Source organism: Dipodomys merriami, unplaced genomic scaffold, assembly GCF_024711535.1.
Source record: "Dipodomys merriami isolate MVZ:Mamm:240054 unplaced genomic scaffold, mDipMer1.0.p SCAF_1521, whole genome shotgun sequence".
In the NCBI taxonomy this organism is placed as follows: Eukaryota; Metazoa; Chordata; class Mammalia; order Rodentia; family Heteromyidae; genus Dipodomys; species Dipodomys merriami.
Window position 1 is genome coordinate 52,002 of NW_027202851.1, and position 20,018 is coordinate 72,019.

General features: G+C 43.6%; 1 protein-coding gene across 1 annotated transcript in view; it reads right to left on the reverse strand.

Moving 5' to 3' along the window:
• Window positions 1–283: 283 nt before the first annotated feature.
• Window positions 284–20,018, reverse strand: part of Eddm3b (epididymal protein 3B) — a 45,956-nt gene continuing 26,221 nt past the window's right edge. The window contains exons 2-3 of the mRNA XM_070022731.1: window positions 2,459–2,555; window positions 284–1,060 (exon numbers count right to left, since the gene is read on the reverse strand). Coding sequence (XP_069878832.1) covers window positions 602–1,060; window positions 2,459–2,476 — 477 coding nt within the window. The 5' untranslated portion in view covers window positions 2,477–2,555 and the 3' untranslated portion in view covers window positions 284–601. The remainder of the gene's footprint in view (window positions 1,061–2,458; window positions 2,556–20,018) is intronic.

Consider the following 20,018-nt stretch of genomic DNA (forward strand, 5'->3'; position numbering starts at 1 on the left):
CACCACCCAGCTGAGTCCTTACTTTTAAAGAGAAATTTCAAACCTTAACCTTTACCTGGTGACAAAAGCACTTAGTATTACAAAGCACCATACTTTAGGGTATTATTTTCATATCAACAAAGCCAGTAGTGGAGTTGTGGCTCAAGTTGTAGAGCCCCAACCTTGGATGCATAGCTAAGGAACAGCACCCAGAACCTGAGTTCAAGCTTCAGCACTGGAACAAAAATAAAAAAGCAGAAGTGAATTAAGTAAATGAGGACAGAGTCATATTCTACACAAAGAACACTGTAAAACCAATTTGTACTTTCAAAAATCTATGTGATACATAACAAATGATTGAAAAACATTGATACACAAATGCAAAGCAAGGGGTAATGGTGGCTATATAGGCTAGAGGCACCACTTGAGAACTACTAAATACTCTCCCCAAATCTGGAACACAGCAGGGTAGTGCACACCTATAATTGCAGCAGGTCAGGAGGCATAGATAGGAGGATTTTGATTCAAGGGCAGCTTAAGCAAAAATCCAAGAACCAATCTGAAAAAAAAAAAATAAACAAGAACATCACAACAACAAAGCCCTGGGGCTGACATAGTCTTTCTAGTAGAAGACAGTGTCTATAGTCTTCATGTCTTCTATGCTTTCCACATACCCATCCATATTACAATGGAACTGAACATAGCTGTAGCTCCTGATCTCTCTGTAGCTATTTGTGAAACTATTCCAGTGGCACTTGAGCACTTTGATGGGAGTCTGGGCCCATATGTAGGCATTTCTGTAAAGCTTTTTCCAGTTGACACTATTGCATACTTGCTTGATTTTGTACCAGGAGGCATAAATGAACAGGTGAGAGGTCTTGTGTTTCAGAGCTTTCTCCCTCATAAGTACATCACATCTGTACACATGAAATTGTTGGCTTGGATTTAGATAGTGCTCTGCCATAAACTCCTTCCTGGAAATGTCATGGCCATGAACAAGTAGCCTGCACTGGAGGCAGAGGAGAGCCACAAGACTGCCCCAGACCTTCAGAGAAGATGCCATGTCAGCTACCAGGGTCACCTGTAAGTGCACAGGGAAGAGAGAAGGAAGTACAATAAAATATTTCTGTGGGTGGAGCTCCACTTTATCAATTAATTAACTGATTAATCAATTAATTTAGTACTATAAGAGCCTGGGCACTGTCCCTTAGCTTTTCACTCTAGACTGGAACTCTACCACAGTTCTGCCTCTGGATTTGGGGTGATTAATTGGAATTAAGAGTCCAACAGAGGGCTGGGAAGGTGGCTCAATGGTAGAGCGCTTACTTTGCATGCATGAGACCCTGGGTTTGATTCCTCAGCACCACATAAGCAAAAAAAAAAAAAAAAAAAAAAAACGAAGTGGCGCTATAGCTCAAGTGGTAGAGCACTAGCTTTAAGCTGAAGAGCTGAGGGACAGCGTCCAAGCCCAGAGTTCAGGCCCTAGGACCGGACCAAAAAAAAAAAAAAAGGAGAGAGAGTCCAACAGACTTTCTACCTAGCCTATCTTTGAACTATGATTCTCAGATCTCAGCTTTCTGAATACCCTACCAGTGCCTGGCTAGAGCAAAACTTTAAAACTCCTTCCCCTGCCAGTGAAAGTACCTGGGCTTTATTTTACTGAGTGGTTCCCAGTTTACATGGTGATTACTCTCATTAAATAATAAAGTTTATAGGAAATAGAAAAGTATCTGGGGGTCTGGGAAGGTGGCTCAGTGGTAGAGTGCTTGCCTTGCATGCATGAGGCCCTGGGTTCAATTCCTCTGTACCACATAAGCAAAAAGAAAAAAGCCAGAAGTGGCACTGTGGCTCAAGTGGTAGAGCGCTAGCCTTGAGCTGAAGAACTGAGGGACAGCGCCTAGGCCCCAGAGTTCAGGCCCCACGACTGGACCCCTAAAAAAAAAGAAAAAGAAAAAAAAAGTATCTGGCAGAATATGTAAGCCATGAATGAAATGGGGGGGAGGAAGTAAAAGAAATATATTAATATATTAATCACCTTATGTGGCCTCTCTTTATACTTAAACTGAGGAACCCATCAATCTCCAGCTAGCTCTAGAGAGCAACTAAACTCTTAGGAGATTCTGTGTTCAAAAGAACATAAAATGTATCATTTTCTATTCTTGTGTGTGTGTGTCTGTGTATGTGTATGTGTGTGTGTCAGTTGTGGGGCCTGAACTCCTGGCCTGGGCTCTGTCCCTCAGCTCTTCAGCTCAAGGCTAGCACTCTGCCACTTAAGCCATGGCACCACTTCCGGCTTTTTCTGCTTATCTGCTGCTGAGGAATCGAACCCAGGGCTTCATGCATACAAGGGGAGCACTCTACCACTGAGTCACCTTCCCAGCCCCTCATTTTCTCTTCTTTACCATCTGAAAAATCAGTCTCCACCCAGTGATTCTGAGCCTTGAAATCAATAATCCTATCATGAACTATCATAACTCACCTGGTTCAGATCAAGCATTCACGCTGCTGGTTGCAGTGGTCTTGGTATGAGAATCTGAATAGCAGAGTTTGTATTCTTTTCTTTGTTCCCAAGAAGTCTACGGCAGTAGAGAAAGGAAAGTCCTCATGGTGATGTGGGCGTGGTGAGAGAAAGCATCTTTTCCTGTGAGCCTACCCTCTCATGTGGAACACTAAGTTCACTCTGAGACTAGTCTTAGGCAAAGGGTACAAACATCAAAGAATGAGTCATGACACAAAGAAATTTGCAAAGCATGGCAGATTAAGTGGCCTCAGAGAGAGTTAGCTGTAGTTTCAGGAGACAATTGGTGATCTGGTCCCTAAACTCACTTCAATGAGGATAGAAAAGCTATCTAGGCCAAAGTACAAATTATGGATAAACTGAGATACTAAGCCAGGCACTGGTGGCTCAAGTCTGTAATCCTAGATACTCAGGAGGCTGAGATCTGACAATTGTGGTTCAAGCCAGCCTAAGCAGAAAAGCCTATGTGACTCTTATCTCCAAATATCTAGAAGTGAAGGTGTGGTTGAAGTGGTAGAGTTCTAGCCTTGAGCAAAAGTGTTTATGTACAGTGAGCAGGCCCTGAATTCTAGCCTTAGGACCTAAAACAAGAAAAAAAAGAAGGAAGGAAAGAAGGAAGGAAAGAAAGAAGGAAGGAAGGAAGGAAGGAAGGAAGGAAGGAAGGAAGGAAGGAAGGAAGGAAGGAAGGGAGAAAAGAGAGAGAAAGAGCTGGGGAAGAGCTGAGAAAGAAAGAGCTGAGAAAGACTGTGAAAGAGAGGGAGAGAGGGAGAAAGAGAGAGAGAGAGAGAGAACCTGAGATACTAAACCAGAATCTAAAGCTTGCTAGGCAAGTGCTCAACCTAGCCTTTTGCTTATATTTCCTTTTGATTTTGTTTTGGAGGGATTTTTTTTCCAGTCCTGGGGCTTGAACTCAGGGCCTGGGCACTGTTCCTAGGCTTCTTTTGCTCAAAGCTAGCACTCTACTACTTACTTGAGCCACAGCACCACTTATGGCTTTTTTTATTTATATGATACTGAGGAATTGAACCCAGGGCTTCATGTATGCTAAGCAAGCACTCTACCACTAAGCCACATTCCCAGCCCTATATTTTGCTTTTGAGTCAGACAGGGCCTCACTAACTTTACCTTGACTGGCTTCAAACTCATAGTCCTCTTGCCTGCATCTCCTGAGTAGCTGGCAACTAGTGTTTCAAGGAACAAGTTTAAGGGACTGGGGAAATAACTCAGTAATAGAGTACTGACCAAGCATGTTCAAGGCTCTGAGTTTGATCCTCAGCATGGAAAAAATGAATAAAATAAAACAGTAAGCTAAGAAAGTGATCTATGGTTTCTTAAAGGATCATATCCTAAGGCATATTAATTATAGAATAGTGTAGAGCATCAGCAAGTAATTTGGAGACTTATAAGAAGAATGCAAGGGAAAGTTGGTCTTAAATAATAAAGTGCTATGCTAATATCTTCTTTGTGTGTGAGGGGGGGAGTATGCAGTTTGAACTCAGGGTCAGGTTGCTCTTTTTTAGCTTTTTAGATCAAGACTGGTGCTTTGCCATTGAGCCTCACCTCCATTTTTTATTTTTTGTTGGCTAATTAAAGATAAGAGTCTCATGGGACTTTTCTGCCTAGTCTGGCTTTGAACCTCAATCCTCAGATCTGTTTCCTCAATAGTTAAGATTACAATCATGAGCCACTGACACCTTGCTCTATTGTTAGTAACATGATATAAGTACGATTGTTCCATCACAAACATTTCCAGTATCAGCAAGTGCTATATTTGTCAAATAAGTGATGTTCTACTTTAGATGTGGGAAAACATTTACTGTTGATAATATGAATTCTGTGATGATATAAGGAGGACTGAGATCATGATCAACTAGGTCGTGTGTGTGTGTGTGTGTGTGTGTGTGAGAGAGAGAGAGAGAGAGAGAGAGAGAGAGAGAGAGAGAGAGAGAGGAAGAGCGCCAGTATTGGAGCTTCAACTCTCAGGGCCTTATACTCTTGCTTGGCTTTTTTGCTTCAAGCTGCCACTTTACTACTTAAGTCATACCTCCATTTCCAGCTTTTTGGTATTTAATTGTAAATAAGAATCTCATGAAGCAGGCACCAGGGTCTCATGTTTGTAATTCTAACTACTCAGGAAGCTGAGATCTGAGAATCCCAGTTCAAAGCCTAATTGGGCAGGAAAGTCTGTGAAACTCTTATCTCCAATTAACCACCAGAAAACTGGAAGTTGTGCTGTAGCTCAAAGTGGTAGAGCACTAACTAGCCTTGAGTGAAAAGCTCAGGGAGAGTACCCAGACCCTGAGTTTGTTGAAAGGTGAATCCAATTGGTGAGATACAAAGAAGCCACATTTTGAGAGGTCAAATGGAAGTTTTTATTAAAAGGCCAGCATCTGCAAGCAGACTATTGTCAAAAAGACCTGCAGCCCCTCTAACACACTTAACACTGTTAGAAACCTGAGCCATGAGAGCAGGAAAGTCAGAGGAGAAAAACAATACAAACAACCCAGATCAACCCCAACGGAAAGCTGAAGTGGGAGACCATGGTGACTGGACAAGAGCCAGAAAGGACACAGCACATGAGGCCTGGCATGAGGTCTGAGCTGGTCTGAACCTAAACTAGAGTCAGGTCACAGGGAGCTTGGAAGTTCATGACCCACTACTGGCAGGTCCAGTAAACTATTGTCCAAGTCCCACCCCTGCCTCTAAGAATTCAGGCACATACATCACCTGGGAAGTGGGACTTCCCCTTCTTCCACTAGGAAGACAAGATGGAACCAGTAAAATGAAATTCCCTATCCACCGCATGACCAAGATGGCACCCGTTAGATCCAGCATCCCCTCTTCAAGCCCCACAACTGACAACAAACAACAACAACAACAAAAACTCATGGATTTTCCTGCCTGGGCTGATTTCAGATCTCAGATCCCAGCTTCCTGAGTAGCTAGAATTACAGGCATGAGCCCCCCGTACCAGCTAACCACACCATATTTTGGCAGGACCGCTTGCCTTTTGCTCCTGCCCAAAATTTCTCTTCTAACTAAACCTAACACTCATGTCTGTGCCCTGAAGATGAACTGAAGTGTTTTCTGTGTCTCTGTTAGCTGTGGATGCTTGATAGCAAGGCTGATAAATCTTCTTCTTCCCTTTACCATTACCTATCTATTGGTCATGTTGGGGCAAGTGGCTGTGCCTAACACACAGAACCTCTGCAATTGGTCTCTTGGCCTAAAACTCTGATTTCCATTTGAAGTAGGGATGCTGATTCTAACCAGTGTTATCTTGACCACATGGTAGATGATATTTATTGGAAATACCCATGATGCTAAAACATTTTTGCCCCTGTTATCAGATGTGCTTTCTGTAAGGTATATTAAATAGGTAGGTTTCATTAGGTAGCCGATGAAGAGAACACCACATGCTATTCAGGCAGGAAAAAAAGTTTATTTACCAAACTGCTTACCACCACCCCCCCCCCCCGCCTCCACCATGCATGGTAGAGAAGTATGGCTGAAAAGGAAAGTTGGGGGGAAGGAAGAGGGGCCACCCACCTCTGGGCCAGGACTTATCTAGGCCAGGCACAGGAAGAGGTGTGGCCAGGTGGGGGGAAAGGTATGGCCACACTGGATCTGGATGTGACCTCAGGGTCTGGGACCCTCCTAAGGTCAGATGGGAGGTAGCCTGGGATGTGACCTAGTAGGAGGGGAAGGTGACTGCTTCCAGGTCTGCCAGTTACATGATGTCTGCAAGAAGCGAGTCTCCTGGAGAAAGCCTTCTCAGGCAGGGGGCTTGGTAGACCCAAGGGGGGAACAGGTGTACCTCAAAGTCAGTGTTGGTATAGAAGGGGGAAGGAGCCCTTTTTATTCTTGACAGGTGAATCCACTGTGACTGTCCTTTGAGCTTGACTGCTATGGGGGTGGTCAGCAAAACCTGGTGAGGGCCTGTCAACTTAGGGTGTAAACCAGATGGATGAAGGGTCTTGAGAAACACTTGATCACCAGGCAAAATTGGGGGAGTGGGAAAGGGGCCTTGATGAGGCTGAGGGAGACACTGGTCAGCATGTTGGCATAATGGCACCATTTATGTTAGGTTTCTAAAAAGAGGTAGCCAAATAAGAACAGCATCATGCACGTGGTATTCAGGCAAGGAATAAGTTTATTCATCGTTATGGCTGGCATCAGGCCATCTTGGCCCTCCACATGGCTGGGAAAGGCCTGGGAAAGAGCTAGGAAAGAGAGCTGGGAGAGAGCTGGGAAAGAAAGAGCTGGGGAAGAGCTGAGAAAAAAAGAGCTGGGAAAGAGGTGAGAAAGACTGGAAAAGAGCTAGGAAAAGAGGTGGGAAAGAGAGCTGGGAAAGAGCTGGGAGAGAAAGCTGGGCAAGAGAAGAAAGCTGGGAGATAGAGAGAGATCGCTGGGAAAGAGAAGAGAGCTGGAAAAGAGCTGAGAAGGAAAGAGGTGAGAAAGAGCATCTGGGCCTGGACTAGGCCTTATCTAGGGTATGGGCAGAGAAAGGTGTGACCACATCAAATTCAAATGTGACCTCAGCAGATGCAGATGTGACCTCTTCCAGGTGTGCCAGTTGCCTAGGTAACGCAGGTACTGGGTGGAGACTTTGCTGCGAGGAGGGTGGAGTCTTCTCGCCATTCTCGCCATCTAGGAGTGGACCTTACACTTTCACTCATGTCTGTGTTGTGTACTATTTCCCTGTATGCTCTTCACTTAACCTTATTTTTCTAAAAAACTCGTGTTTTGGTTTTTTTGGGGGGTCCGGTCATGGGGCCTGAACTCTGAGCCTGGGCGCTGTCCCTCTGCTCTTCAGCTCAAGGCTAGCGCTCTACCACTTGAGCCACAGCACCACTTCCAGCTTTTTTCTTTTTGCTTATGTGGTGCTGAGGAATCGAACCCAGGGCCTCAGGCATGCAAGGCAATCGCTCTACCACTGAGCCACCTTCCCAGCCCACTCGTGTCTTTTTTAAAATCCATACTGGGGCTGGAACTCAGGACTTGGGCACTGTTCCTGAGCTTTTTGTTCAAGGATGGAATGGTACCACTTGGGCCATAGTTTCACTATTGATTTTTTTGGTAGTTCATTGGAGATAAGAGTCTTGTGAGGGGCTGGGAAGGTGGCCACTTGAGCCACAGAGCCCTTTCTGGCTTTTTCTGTTTATATGGTGCTGAGGAATCGAACCCAGGGCTTCATGTATGCTAGACAAGCACTTTACCACTAAGCCATATTACCAGCCCTTAGCAGTCAGTTTTTATAAGCACTTAACCATTTTTGAGTCAGGAATAAATTCCAGGGACCATACTAGCTGTCCTCCATTTTTCTTCCCACTTTACCTTATTTCCATATAGGCTTTAACCCATTCAGTCTCTCTTACATAGTTGTCTGGTTTTGTCTTTGCTAACAGGAAGAATTAACATGCTATAAAATACCAGTACTTAGGCCAGTCCAATTATTGGTATAGCTAAATTCTTTTTTTGGGGGGGGGTCCGGTCATGGGGCCTGAATTCTGGGTCTGGGCGCTGTCCCTCAGCTCTTTAGTTCAAGGCTAGGGCTCTATCACTTGAGCCACAGCACCACTTCCGGCTTTTTTCTTTTTGCTTATGTGGTGCTGAGGAATTGAACCCAGAGCCTCATGCATGCAAGGCAAGCGCTCTACCACTGAGCCACCTTCCCAGCCCGGTATAGCTAAATTCTATACCAATAATTCTGCATTGAAAGCTCAATCATTTTATTTTTTTCATTTTTACTATATATTACTGTCTATGAGGAAGTGTAGAGCCTAAAACAAACAAAATAATGCTTATGTATTTTTAGTCAAACTACCCATTAACATAATGCTTATCTTTAATTCCTGGCTGCTATTCCCCATGCTTCAATTTCTGTAGAGTGCCTAACCTGTGTGATTCAGAAGCGAATGTGTACATCTCTTGGATCCCTATTTTTGTTTTTTCTGGATATAAGCCTGAAACTTGTCCATATGGGAAGAGAGCTTTCTGGAGTGGCTACCTTCCCAGTGTGGCCCAGGTGAAAATAAATTTCCTAGTTTCTCTCACTTTGTGAATTATAGCATTAATAGAGCAGAAAGGAGACACATGGCATAATATACCTGCTCCTAAGCTGGTCCAGACCTAAATAGAGTCAGGTCAGGGGCAGGGTCACAGAGCTTGAGAGATCACAGCCTAAGACTAGAAGTTCCAGTAACCTCTTGTCCAAGCCCCTACCCCTGCCTCTAGGATCTCAGGCACACCCATCACCTGGGAGGTGGGACTCCCCTGCCTCCACCATGAAAACAAGATGACACCAGTTAAACCCAATACCCTATCATCCACTACATGGCGCATGTTAGATTCAACATTCCTACTTGTGCTGAGTTTGCATTTAGCACATCACACTTAGACTTAATAAGTTTCACTCAATTTATTCAACACTTCAAATACAATCCAAACCAGTAACTAACTCGTATGCCTAATTCTACTAAGCATGTCCTCTTAGTATTATGTCCACCTTTGATCCTCAGCTCCACCCAGACCTGAGCTCCTTCCAGCCCTGGAGTTCGTTCCATACAGCTGGCCCCTCCCTCTCTCCACCCAGACCCAGCTGAGCTCTCATCAACCTCACTTCCTACCCCCAGACCCCCTCCTGTTTTCTGGATAGTGGAGGGTGCCATGTGCCCCCTCTTGGGGGAAATATGGCTCCTCTAATAAACCTTGTAATCTTTCTCCTGTGCCTTCCTGCCCCTGCGTGGTCCCCTGGGATGGATGTGAGGGATTCTTCATGTCCCACACCCAGAGAAACTCAAGTGTCACATCACTTGGTCCAGAGGTTGAGGGGAGTCTATCAAGAGTGTCCTCCAGGCTGCTCTGAGTCGCTGAAGGGAGAAGCGGCCGGCTTGCCAGGGTGGTTCCAGTGGAGGGCCAGTCTGGCATAGAGTCACCTCACTTGGGGAGGCCATCTCGCTGTCTCTGCTGCCCTGGGTTTTTTATATGTTTAGGCTGGGCCTTCATTTCTGGCTATGTCTGATTATCAGGGTTGCCTTGGTGGCAGCTTTACTTTGGCTGAGTCTGGTGATGGTGATGGGCTAGTTGCCTTGGGGATGGCTCCCTGTGTGTGTCCTTACCTCTAAATTACATAGCTCTAACTTATAACTCCTGATTTTACAGCTGAATATGTCACACTGTTTCACAGCACACACATTCAATACCATTCAATATACTACTATGTCAGTATTCAATGACACATTATGTCAGCGAAAGGATCAATGAAAGGATCCTTCACATCCATGCCAGGGGACCATGCAGAGACAGGCAGGCACAGGAGAAAGATTATTACAAGATTTATTAGAGGAGCCATATTTCCCCTGGAGAGAGAGCACATGGCAGCCTCTACTATCTAGGTAGCAGCATGGTCTGGGGGGTAGGAAGTGAAGTATAAGGAAGTTCAGGTGGGTCTGGGTAGAGAGAGGGAGGATCAGCAGTATGGCAGGAACTCCAGGGCAGGGAAGCATCGGATCTGGGTGGAGCTGAGGACCAAAGGTGGGCATAATGCTTACATTCCCCACTCTGTTGTTTAATAAAAATAGGGGGTACCTGTTAGGTTTTTAAAAAGAGGTAGCCGAGTAAGAACAGCACCACGCATGTGGTATTCAGGTAAGGGGTAGGCTTATTCAGTAGACCTGCTGGGACCAGGCCAGGTTGGCACTCCATGCAGCTGGGAAAGGCCTGGGAAAGACCTGAGAAAGAGAGAGAGCTGGGAAAGAGAGCTAGGAAAGAGAGAGAGCTGGGAAAGAACTGGGAAAGAAAGAGCTGGGAAAGAGAGACAGCCAGGAAAGAACTGGGAAAGAGCTGGGAAAGAGAGAGAGCTGGGAAAGAGTTGGAAAAGAGCTGGGAGAGAACTGGCAAAGAAAAAGCTGGGAAAGATCTGAGAAGGAAAGAGCTGAGAAAGAAAGAGCCGGGAAAGAGAGCATCTGGGCCTGGGCTAGGCCTCATCTAGGGTATGGGCAGAGAAGGGTGTGGCCACATCAAATTCAGATGTGACCTCAGCAGATGCAGATGTGACCTCTTCCAGGTGTGCCAGTTGCCTAGGTAACACAAGTGGGTGGAGACTTTACTGAGAGGAGGGTGAAGTCTGCTCACCATCCAGGAGCAGACCTTACAGTACCATGACAGGGAGTATGGGCCGTTTCTTCTGGAGCTACTTCCTTCTGTAAAGGGATAAAGTAGTCAGGGGTCTCTGCTTCATTGCTAGGCTGGGTACCATCCAAGAAGCATCTGCTTGACAGTGGTTGGTAAAGGTCCTCCTTTTTCCATGACAATAGTTATCTAAAATGCAAGACACAATTAATAAAAGCCAAAATTGCTGTTAAGGCAAAAATTGCTGTTAGCAGCCCAAGAGAGGAATATGCCTTGGGAGGATAGATTTCCACAAGGGGCTATCAAAGACCTGAAATTGCCTTTTCTGTCTCAGATTGGAGACATAGCATGGTACCTGACCCGACATCCTGGAGGAAGGGGAGTAAGACTTTTCCTGCTTTAGGTTCACAGTAACCTGAGGAGGAGGTAGCAGAGATATTAAAGGTACCAGAACCAATGGGTATCATGGGTTCTTTGGTCTACTTCCTGCTGGCCTAGGAGCATCAAGGAATCCCTGTGGCTGGGGTCTTTGGGGTCTGGGTCTGAGCTGGGCAAGGCAGGGCAGTGTAAGTGATGTCTCCAGTTGCCTGTAGGAACAGGATGGCCTTGACTTGTTCTCAGGTGGTATGGGGGGGAGAGGAGGGAGATGATGTTATCCTGTTGAAAGAGACTTTTGGAAAGATCAAGCAAAAAGCTAACATAGTGACAAGGTCAGTTAACATGAATGACATAGGAGAACCCACATTGGGCATGGGCCAGAAATGTTCCATTTGGAAGCCCAATCGTAGCCCATTACAGGAAAGGAGGAATAACTGGACTCTGGGGCAAGGAAGGCAGGAAGGGGATGTCTGGGGTCTTTTGTGCAACTGGGTAGGGGAGAGCATAATGGACTGGTTGGGAGTACCAGTCAGAGGATACTATAAATACAAATAAAGGCAAGACTGTTAACTTTTGGTCCAGTTAGAAGGCTGACAGGTATGCACATTAGGTGGACAAGCAACTATTTCTTTTGATCTCCCAGCTCTGATTAATTTTGAAAGAGAGCATAAAGTGACTCCATTTAGGATGTCATCTCCTCTTACTACTTTCCATGGTTTTCCATTGTCAGGACTGACTTTGTCCTGGCGGGTGCTTCAGCATCTATTGCTGGGATAGCTTATCCAGTTGGCATTTACCAAGTTTGGACTCAAGGCCTGGGCACTGTCCCTGAGCACTTCTGCTCGAGGCTAGTGCTCTTCAACTTAAGAGTCACAATGCCACTTTCAGCCTTTGGCTGGATAGAGGTGAGTCTTGAGCCATGGCTTCAGCCTGGCTCTGTGCTGATTAGCTGGGAGACAGAGTTTTAGAGGGATTTTTTTTGTGCCCTGGGATGGCTTTGAACTGTGGCAAAGGAATCTTTGTTTCAAAAGCCCTTTTTATTTCCAATTAAAGCAACAAGGAGATCAATGAGATAGAAGTTATGTATAACTTGTTAACAATTGACTAACAATTACTTGCCAGAGGTTTTTTTTTTTTTTTTTTTGGGGGGGGGGTCAGGTCGTGGGGCCTGAACTCTGGGCCTGGGCACTGTCCCTCAGCTCTTCAGCTCAAGGCTAGCACTCTACCACTTGAGTCACGGCACCACTTCCAGCTTTTTTTTTTGTTTATGTGGTGCTGAGGAATCGAACCCAGGGCCTCAGGCATGCAAGGCAAGTGCTCTACCACTGATCCACCTCCCCAGCCCCCAAAGTTTTTTTTAAATAAAACCCAGTAGATGTTTTTAAACTGAGACTGATTGGCACTCTAAGTACCGCCCATTGCCTCTAGGCAGCCTGTTGAAAGTGGTTTATATCTTGGGCTATAGCAGCATAGCCTGTTTAATACTCTGGTTTATAAAATCATTTCTGGTTGGCTGAGGAACCTGATTTAGGCAGATCTCAAAAAGGACACAAGGGAAAGTCTGTGAGATTCTTATCTCCAATTAACCACCAGAAAACTGGAAGTGGTTCTGTGGCTCAAGTGGTAGAGCGCTAGCCTTGAGCTGAGGAGCTGAGGGACAGCACCCAGGCCCAGAGTTCAGGCCCCACGACCAGACCCAAAAAATAAATAAATAAATAAATAAATACAGATACCTAGCTTGGAGAGTTCTGCTTCAAAGAAATGCAGATGTCATAGCCCTAGGAAAGCTTTGTTAACTTAATATGCTGGCCTTCAGTTTCCTCTAATGATCTGACTTGCTTCCCTCTGATTATCTTCAAATATAGAAGGTTTGGGCATATTCTCTATGGGGAAGGTTTAAACTGATACCTGAGCTGCTGCCCTAATAGGTCTGTTTCTGTAGGATTTGGAGCTCCACCCCAAGCATGTGAGGTTTTTGTTATTGTTGTTGTTGTTGTTTTGGCCTGGGCACTGTACCTCAGCTCTTCAGCTAAAGGTAAGGACCCTACAAACTTGAGCCTCAGTGTTACTTCCTGTTTTCTGGAAATAAGCATCTCACAAACTTTCCTGCCTGGGCTGGCTTTGAACCATGATCCTCAGATCTCAGCCTCCAGAGTAGCTAGGATTACAGGTGTGGGCCAACAGTGCCCTGCTTGCATGTGGTTTTTTTGTTTGGTTGGTTGATGGTTGTTGTTGTTTTGTCTTTAAAAGCTGGTTCAAGCTTTGTTCTGGGCTGCTGGTCTTTGACTCAATAGTCTAGCATGCAGATGCGGGCTTTCTAATAAAGACTCCTAATTCGATCTTTCCAAAATGTGGCTTCTCTGTATCCTGCTGACTGGATTTACCTTACAACAAATTCAGAAATCCAGATCCTCTAGGACAAAAGATTTGTTTTGGGAATTACAAAGGATGCAATTACTAGCTACAAAGGAAAGCTATTGGGTCAAAGAGAAATCAGGTCAAAGAAAAGAAATACAGCTTTAAAATAAAGTTCATTGAGCTTGTCAGCCACTACCACTAAGATGAAGCACAGCTCTTGAACTTTAATTACCTTAAGTCACCGGCTTCATTACTGCCTCCCCCCCACTCTGTCAGCAGTGTGCAGAATGTCTTTTCGTACCCTCCTACTCTTATCATCAAGATCGAATACATTTTGAAAACCCACAGTGGCGCCTCGATGTCTCTAAGGACAAACTTGTCATTGATCTAAATCTTGCAGAGGGAAGAAACTTCTTTAAAAAATACCGTACTCTCAGCCAGTGAAAAAATCATCAGATCCTAGTCCACTGATAAAACCAGCAAGCTGATAAAAGTCTAGTCATGCCAGCATACCAGTGACTCATGCCTAGGCCATAAAGTCTGTGAGGCTCTTATCTCCAATTAATCACTGAGAAGCAAGAAGTGAAACAATGGCTCAAATTGTAGAGTGCTAACCTTGCACAAAGAAGCCAAACAAAGCCAGGTGTTCTGGCTCAGGCCTGTAATCCCAGCTACTCTGGAGGTTGAGATCTGCAATCTGAGGATTGCAGTTCTAAGCCAGACCAAGCAAGAAACTCAGTGAAACTCTTACCTCCAATTAACCACCAGAAAACCAGAAGTGGTGCTATGGCTAAAAGTAGTGGAGCAGTAGCCTTGAATGAAAAAGCTCAGGGACAGTGCACAGGCCCTGAGTTCAAGCCCCATGACTGATAAAAAAAAAAAAAAGACAAACAAGAATGTAAAAGTGTAATGCCCTAAATTCAAGCTCCAATACTGATATAGATAAATAAATGATGAATGAATAAACAAATAAATGCCGGTGATTTCCTTAGTTCAGGAAGCCTACTTAGGATTTTCTCTTCCCACCTGCTAGCTCCTTAATTCTCAAGGACGAGAATAAAATAGACTTGTTTCTGTGTAAGATGTTCTGTTTGCTTCTTCTAATAACCCAAAATCTATTGTCAGTAAGAGTGTACGCTGTATCTCACTGCAAGAGCTGGCATTAGTTCATCCGTGGAAATAGTCATTTACTAGGCCACTTCCCTGGCTTATCTGGAATGCTGGACTCAGAGGAAATTTCTGAAATGAACTATTAGAGGTAATAAGTAGGAAATGAAAGCTTCTTTTCAGGTTGGCTCCTTCCTTTTCCTTTTTGTTTTTATGGGTCGTGAAACTTGAACTTGGGACCAGGGTCTCTAAGCATTTTTTTTTTTTTTGGTTGGTCGTGGGGCTTGAACTCTGAGCCTGGGCACTGTCCCTCAGCTCTTCAGCACTCTACCACTTGAGCTACAGTACCACTTCCAGTTTTCTAGTGGTTTATTGGAGATAGGAGTCTCACAGTCTTTCCTGCCTGGGCTGGCTTTGAACCACAATCCTCAGATCTCAGCCTCCTGAGTAGCTAGGATTACAGGCGTGAGCCACCAGCGCCCGGCTCTGAGCTTTTTAACTCAAGGCTAGCACTCTACCAATTTGAGCCACAGCACCACTTCCAATTTTCTGGTGGTTAATTGGAGACAGGTATCTCATGAACTCTTACAGTCATCAGGAATGGTTTTGAACTGGGAGCCAGTGCCTGGCTCCCTCCATTTTTGTTTTAATCCTCCTATATAATATTAGCAGTTTTGCCTTTAGCTAGATGGCACTCAATAAGGGCAAGTAGCACCACCTGCTGGGCAGAAGTCCAAGAACCACTACCAATGAGGAATTGTTCTCAATGTCTAAAATAGCACAATCTGTATAATATTATAGCAGCTAACCATGAGTGATAGGGAAATGCAAAGAGAATTTAAAATGGAGGTTGCAATCACAGGTCTCAAAAAATAAATAATTTCTGACTTACCAGTGATGTCTGTCCTATAGATGGACCAAGGGCCAGGAACTTCTCACAGGCTATTTCAATACGTACTCAAACCCAAGATGCTTATGCTGTTGCTCTTACCATAGATAGATAACCCATTTTCAGTCTATTGAACATGTATTTATAACAGGTACTTAAACTGATTTTGCTGCCAGAAATTAACTAGAAGCAAGATAAATCTCTGGGATTCCAGGAAAGGTGGGGCTTATCAATAACATCTTTATGACAAAACACTAAAACTACCCCCAAGGACCAGCAGAGCCTTACAGGACACATCATCTCAAATGAGGATAATTATCATTAGTGATCAGGCTGCACCCTGGAGCCAGAAAATTCATCTCAGGGGAACCAGATCACTCCCCTCAAGTGATGATAACAATAACAACTTCTCTGGAGCCCAGAGGAAGCAGAACTGAGAATGACCAGACAGGCTGAAATAGGATACTGGGTCTAAGTAACAATGTCTTGTTCTCACCACCATCCTGGTGTCTTGCTGGGTAGTGGGGGCTTTTCACCCAGCTCCAAAAAGCCTAAGGGTGAGATAGGCCATTCTTTGAATTGCAAAGGCATCATGCTGTTTATTCCTTGGAAAGCTTTGATTCAGAGAATGCTCACCCTTGATTATTCCAGGTTTGAGTTGCTCACTCCTGAGTATTTCCCTGGATGGTTTGATTTGCTCAGCTCTGATTGTTCCCCTATATGGTTTGCTTTGCTAAGCCCTGAGTATTCCTGTATATGGTCTGCTTTGGTTGGCTTTTTTTTTGGGGGGGGGTGTCCAGTCGTGGGGCCTGAACTCTGGGCCTTCAGCTCAAGGCGAGCATTCTACCACTTGAGCCACAGCGCCACTTCCAGCTTTTTTCTTTTTGCTTATGTGGTGCTGAGGAATCGAACCTAGGGCCTCAGGCATGCAAGGCAAGCACTCTACCACTGAGCCACCTTCCCAGGCCCATGGGCTTTTGCTTTTAAAAGCTTTGTGCAAGATACTTTCTGGGCTGCAGGTCTTTGGGACTGATGTCCACCTGCAGTCGTCAGCTTCCTAATAAGGACTCCCAATTTGACCTCTCAAGGTGTGGCTTCTCAGTTTCTCATGATTGAATTCCTGTATAACAAGGCCACCCGGTAACTGGGATGCTTGACTACACATACATTTGTCTCCTACTCCTAATTATTCCTCTGTTTAACCTAATGCTTACATCTGCATCCTAGAGATAATCTAAAGTACCATGTTCCTATGGCATGCCTATGCCATATAGTCCCTTTTCTCTGTCCTATTTCTTTCCCAGTAAACTTTCTTGTCACTTTCACTACCTTTGAGTCTTTCTTGAATTCATCTCATGATGCACTAAAGGATATAGATTATTAGCTGCAATGGATTTCTGATAACATCATCTTTTAACTGTGGGCTGTCTGTAAACTAGGATCTGTCAGTACTGTACAATGGAGTTTCCTGTAAATCCTTTGAATGAGTCAATGAGCCACCTATTAAAGTCATACAGGAAGATCAAAAGATTATGTTTATCATAGCAATGAAGAGTTATGAAAGCATTCAAAAGTCAACTTTCTAACACTTCAAACTAAAGTAAAAAGATAATTTTAAAACAAAGCTTTCTAAAATGACTTGATTAGATATGGACTGATTATCTCAATCTATTTCATTCTGTTGCAATTGTAACTTGGATTCAACTCTCTTTTACAATATATTTGGTTCTATTAACTAATGCATGTTTATAAATTGTTGTGCCGAATACTTCCCAAGGCTATCTACAAATTCAACGCGATACCTATCAAAATTCCACCCTCATTCTTCAAGGAAATAGAGGAGGCAATCCAAAAATTCATATGGAACAATAAAAGACCCCGAATAGCAAAAACGCTCCTCAACGGAAAGAACACTGCTGGAGGAATATCAATACCAAATTTCAAACTCTACTATAAAGCCATAGTAATCAAAACAGCTCGGTATTGGCATAAGAACAGACCTCAGGACCAATGGAATAGAATTGAAAACCCAGAAATGAACCTACAGACCTATAGCCATCTAATCTTCGATAAGGAAGCTAAAACAATAGAATGGAAGAAAGACAGCCTCTTCAGTAAATGGTGCTGGCAAAATTGGTTAACTACATGTAGAAAACTAAAGCTAGATCCTTATATATCACCCTGCACCAGAATCAACTCCAAATGGATCAAAGACCTTGAACTCAAAGCAGACACTCTGAAAACATTACAGGATGGAATAGGAGAAACCCTAGGTCTCCTTGGCTCAGGTCGAAATTTTCTGAATAGAGACCCGGAAGCACAACAAATCAAAGAAAGGTTGGACAAATGGGATTGCATAAGATTGCAGAGCTTCTGCAGGGCAAATGACATAGCTGGCAAGATCAATAGAAAGCCCACCGATTGGGAGAAGATCTTTACTAGCCATACAACGGACAAGGGTCTCATATCTAAAATATACTTGGAACTCAAAAAATTAAACCACCCAACAACAAATCCTCAAAGAATCAACTGCCCAATAAATAAGTGGGCGAAAGACTTAAAGAGAAGCTTCTCTGAAGAAGAAACAAGGACAGCCAATAGACACATGAAGAAATGTTCAACATCCCTAGCCATAAAAGAAATGCAAATCAAAACAACATTGAGATATCACCTCACTCCAGTTAGAACAGCAAAAATCAAGAACTCTAACAACAACAGATGCTGGAGGGGATGTGGACAGAAAGGAACCTTACTTCATTGTTGGTGGGAATGTAAACTTGTTCAACCACTTTGGAAAGCAGTATGGAGGTTCCTCAGAAGACTTCACATAGATCTCCCCTATGATCCAGCAATCCCACTTTTGGGCATTTACCCAAATGTTTACAAACAAGACCACACTAAAGCTACCAGCACAACTATGTTTATTGCAGCATTATTTACCATAGCTAAGATATGGAACCAACCCAGATGCCCCTCAGTAGATGAATGGATCAAGAAAATGTGGTATATATACACAATGGAATTCTATGCCTCCATCAGAAAGAATGACATTTCCCCATTTGTTAGGAAATGGAAAGGTTTGGAAAAAATTATATTAAGTGAAGTAAGCCAGGCCCAAAGAAACATAGGTCCCATGGTTTCCCTTATTTGCAATATCTAGTATAGGTATGAGTCAAGCGGAAAAGGTCAGATAATGTGATGTTAGGAAAATGAACCCTTAAATATGTATTTTAATGTTTTTGTTTCTTTCATGCATGTGTTTCTAACGCATTTATAAGATTATTTCTTTGTTGCTTTGTATGTCCCTCCCCCACAGTGTAACCCCCGCTTTCACTATATTTGATGTCAGTATAACATGTGGAGGAGATGGGGACAAACAAGTCGTTTAAGGATTCAGGTGGACCTGTTGCAACAATGAGAAGTACAAAATGTCATGTCAAAACCAGCTTTACAATGTCGGTGTGGGGGGGGAGGGGGGTATAATTGGGTGGGGGGAGGGGGGTAAAATTGGGTGGGGGGAGGGGGGAGGCGGGGAAGGGAAGTGAAGGGTAAACAAAGGAGGAGGCTGCAATGCTTGGTAAGAAATGTATGCATTATCCTGCCCATGTAATTGTAGCCCCCCTGTACAGTATGTTCTCAAATAAAATAAAATACAATTAAAAAAAAATAAAATAAAAAAATAAAAAAAAATAAATAAATAAATTGTTGTGCCGAGAGCCAATATGAGATTGCTGTCTTCTAGGTTTCTGTTGAAATATGGCCACACACACACACACACACACACAAATACATACATTACATATAGATGTATGCATATGTACATATGACTGTTCATACATATATACACAAACATATATATATATATATATCCTAAAGGCTAAAATTTCAAAAAATGTCCAAATAAATCTTAAGTATATGAAAGATGGAGTTTATTAGGCTTATATATATAATTTAATTCACTAAGGTCCAAAACTTAATACACTGATGTAAAACTAGGCCATAATTCTCTGACTACTCTTCTTTTTTGGTGTAGAAAACTGGACTCAGGGCCCTGCACTTGCTAGGCAAGGGCTCTTCTAAGGCCAAAATTTACTACATTCAGATAAAAGTAGGTCTTAATTCTCTGTCTACTCGAAAGCAATAGTTCTGTCCTAAAAATGTTGTTCTATTCTTAGTAGCATATAGCAAAAAAAAAAAAAAAAAAAAAGACACCTAACTTTAAAGGACATTTTGTGTTTTATGCTTCAGCCAGGGGCTGGTGGCTCACATCTGTAATCTTAGCTACCTGAGGCTGAGATCTGAGAATCCTGGTTCAGAGGCCAGTTCAAGTAGGAAAGTCCATGAAACCTTTATCTCCAATTAACCACCAAAAAGCTAGAAGTAGAGAGGAGCTTGGCTCAAGTGGTAGAGTAACAGCTTTGAGCAAAATATCTCTGGGACAGTGTCCAGACCTTGGGTTCAAGCCCTAGGATGGGTGCATGTGTGCACACACACACACACACACACACACACACACACACAGGATGATTGCTTGTAGTTTTGCTAGACTTTTGACTACTGAGATTTAACCAACTCAAGGTTTATTTAAATTGTATTTCTATGTCAATCTTTTGATTGTTTATAACTGTGTTTAAACAAACAGCTGTTGATCAAAAT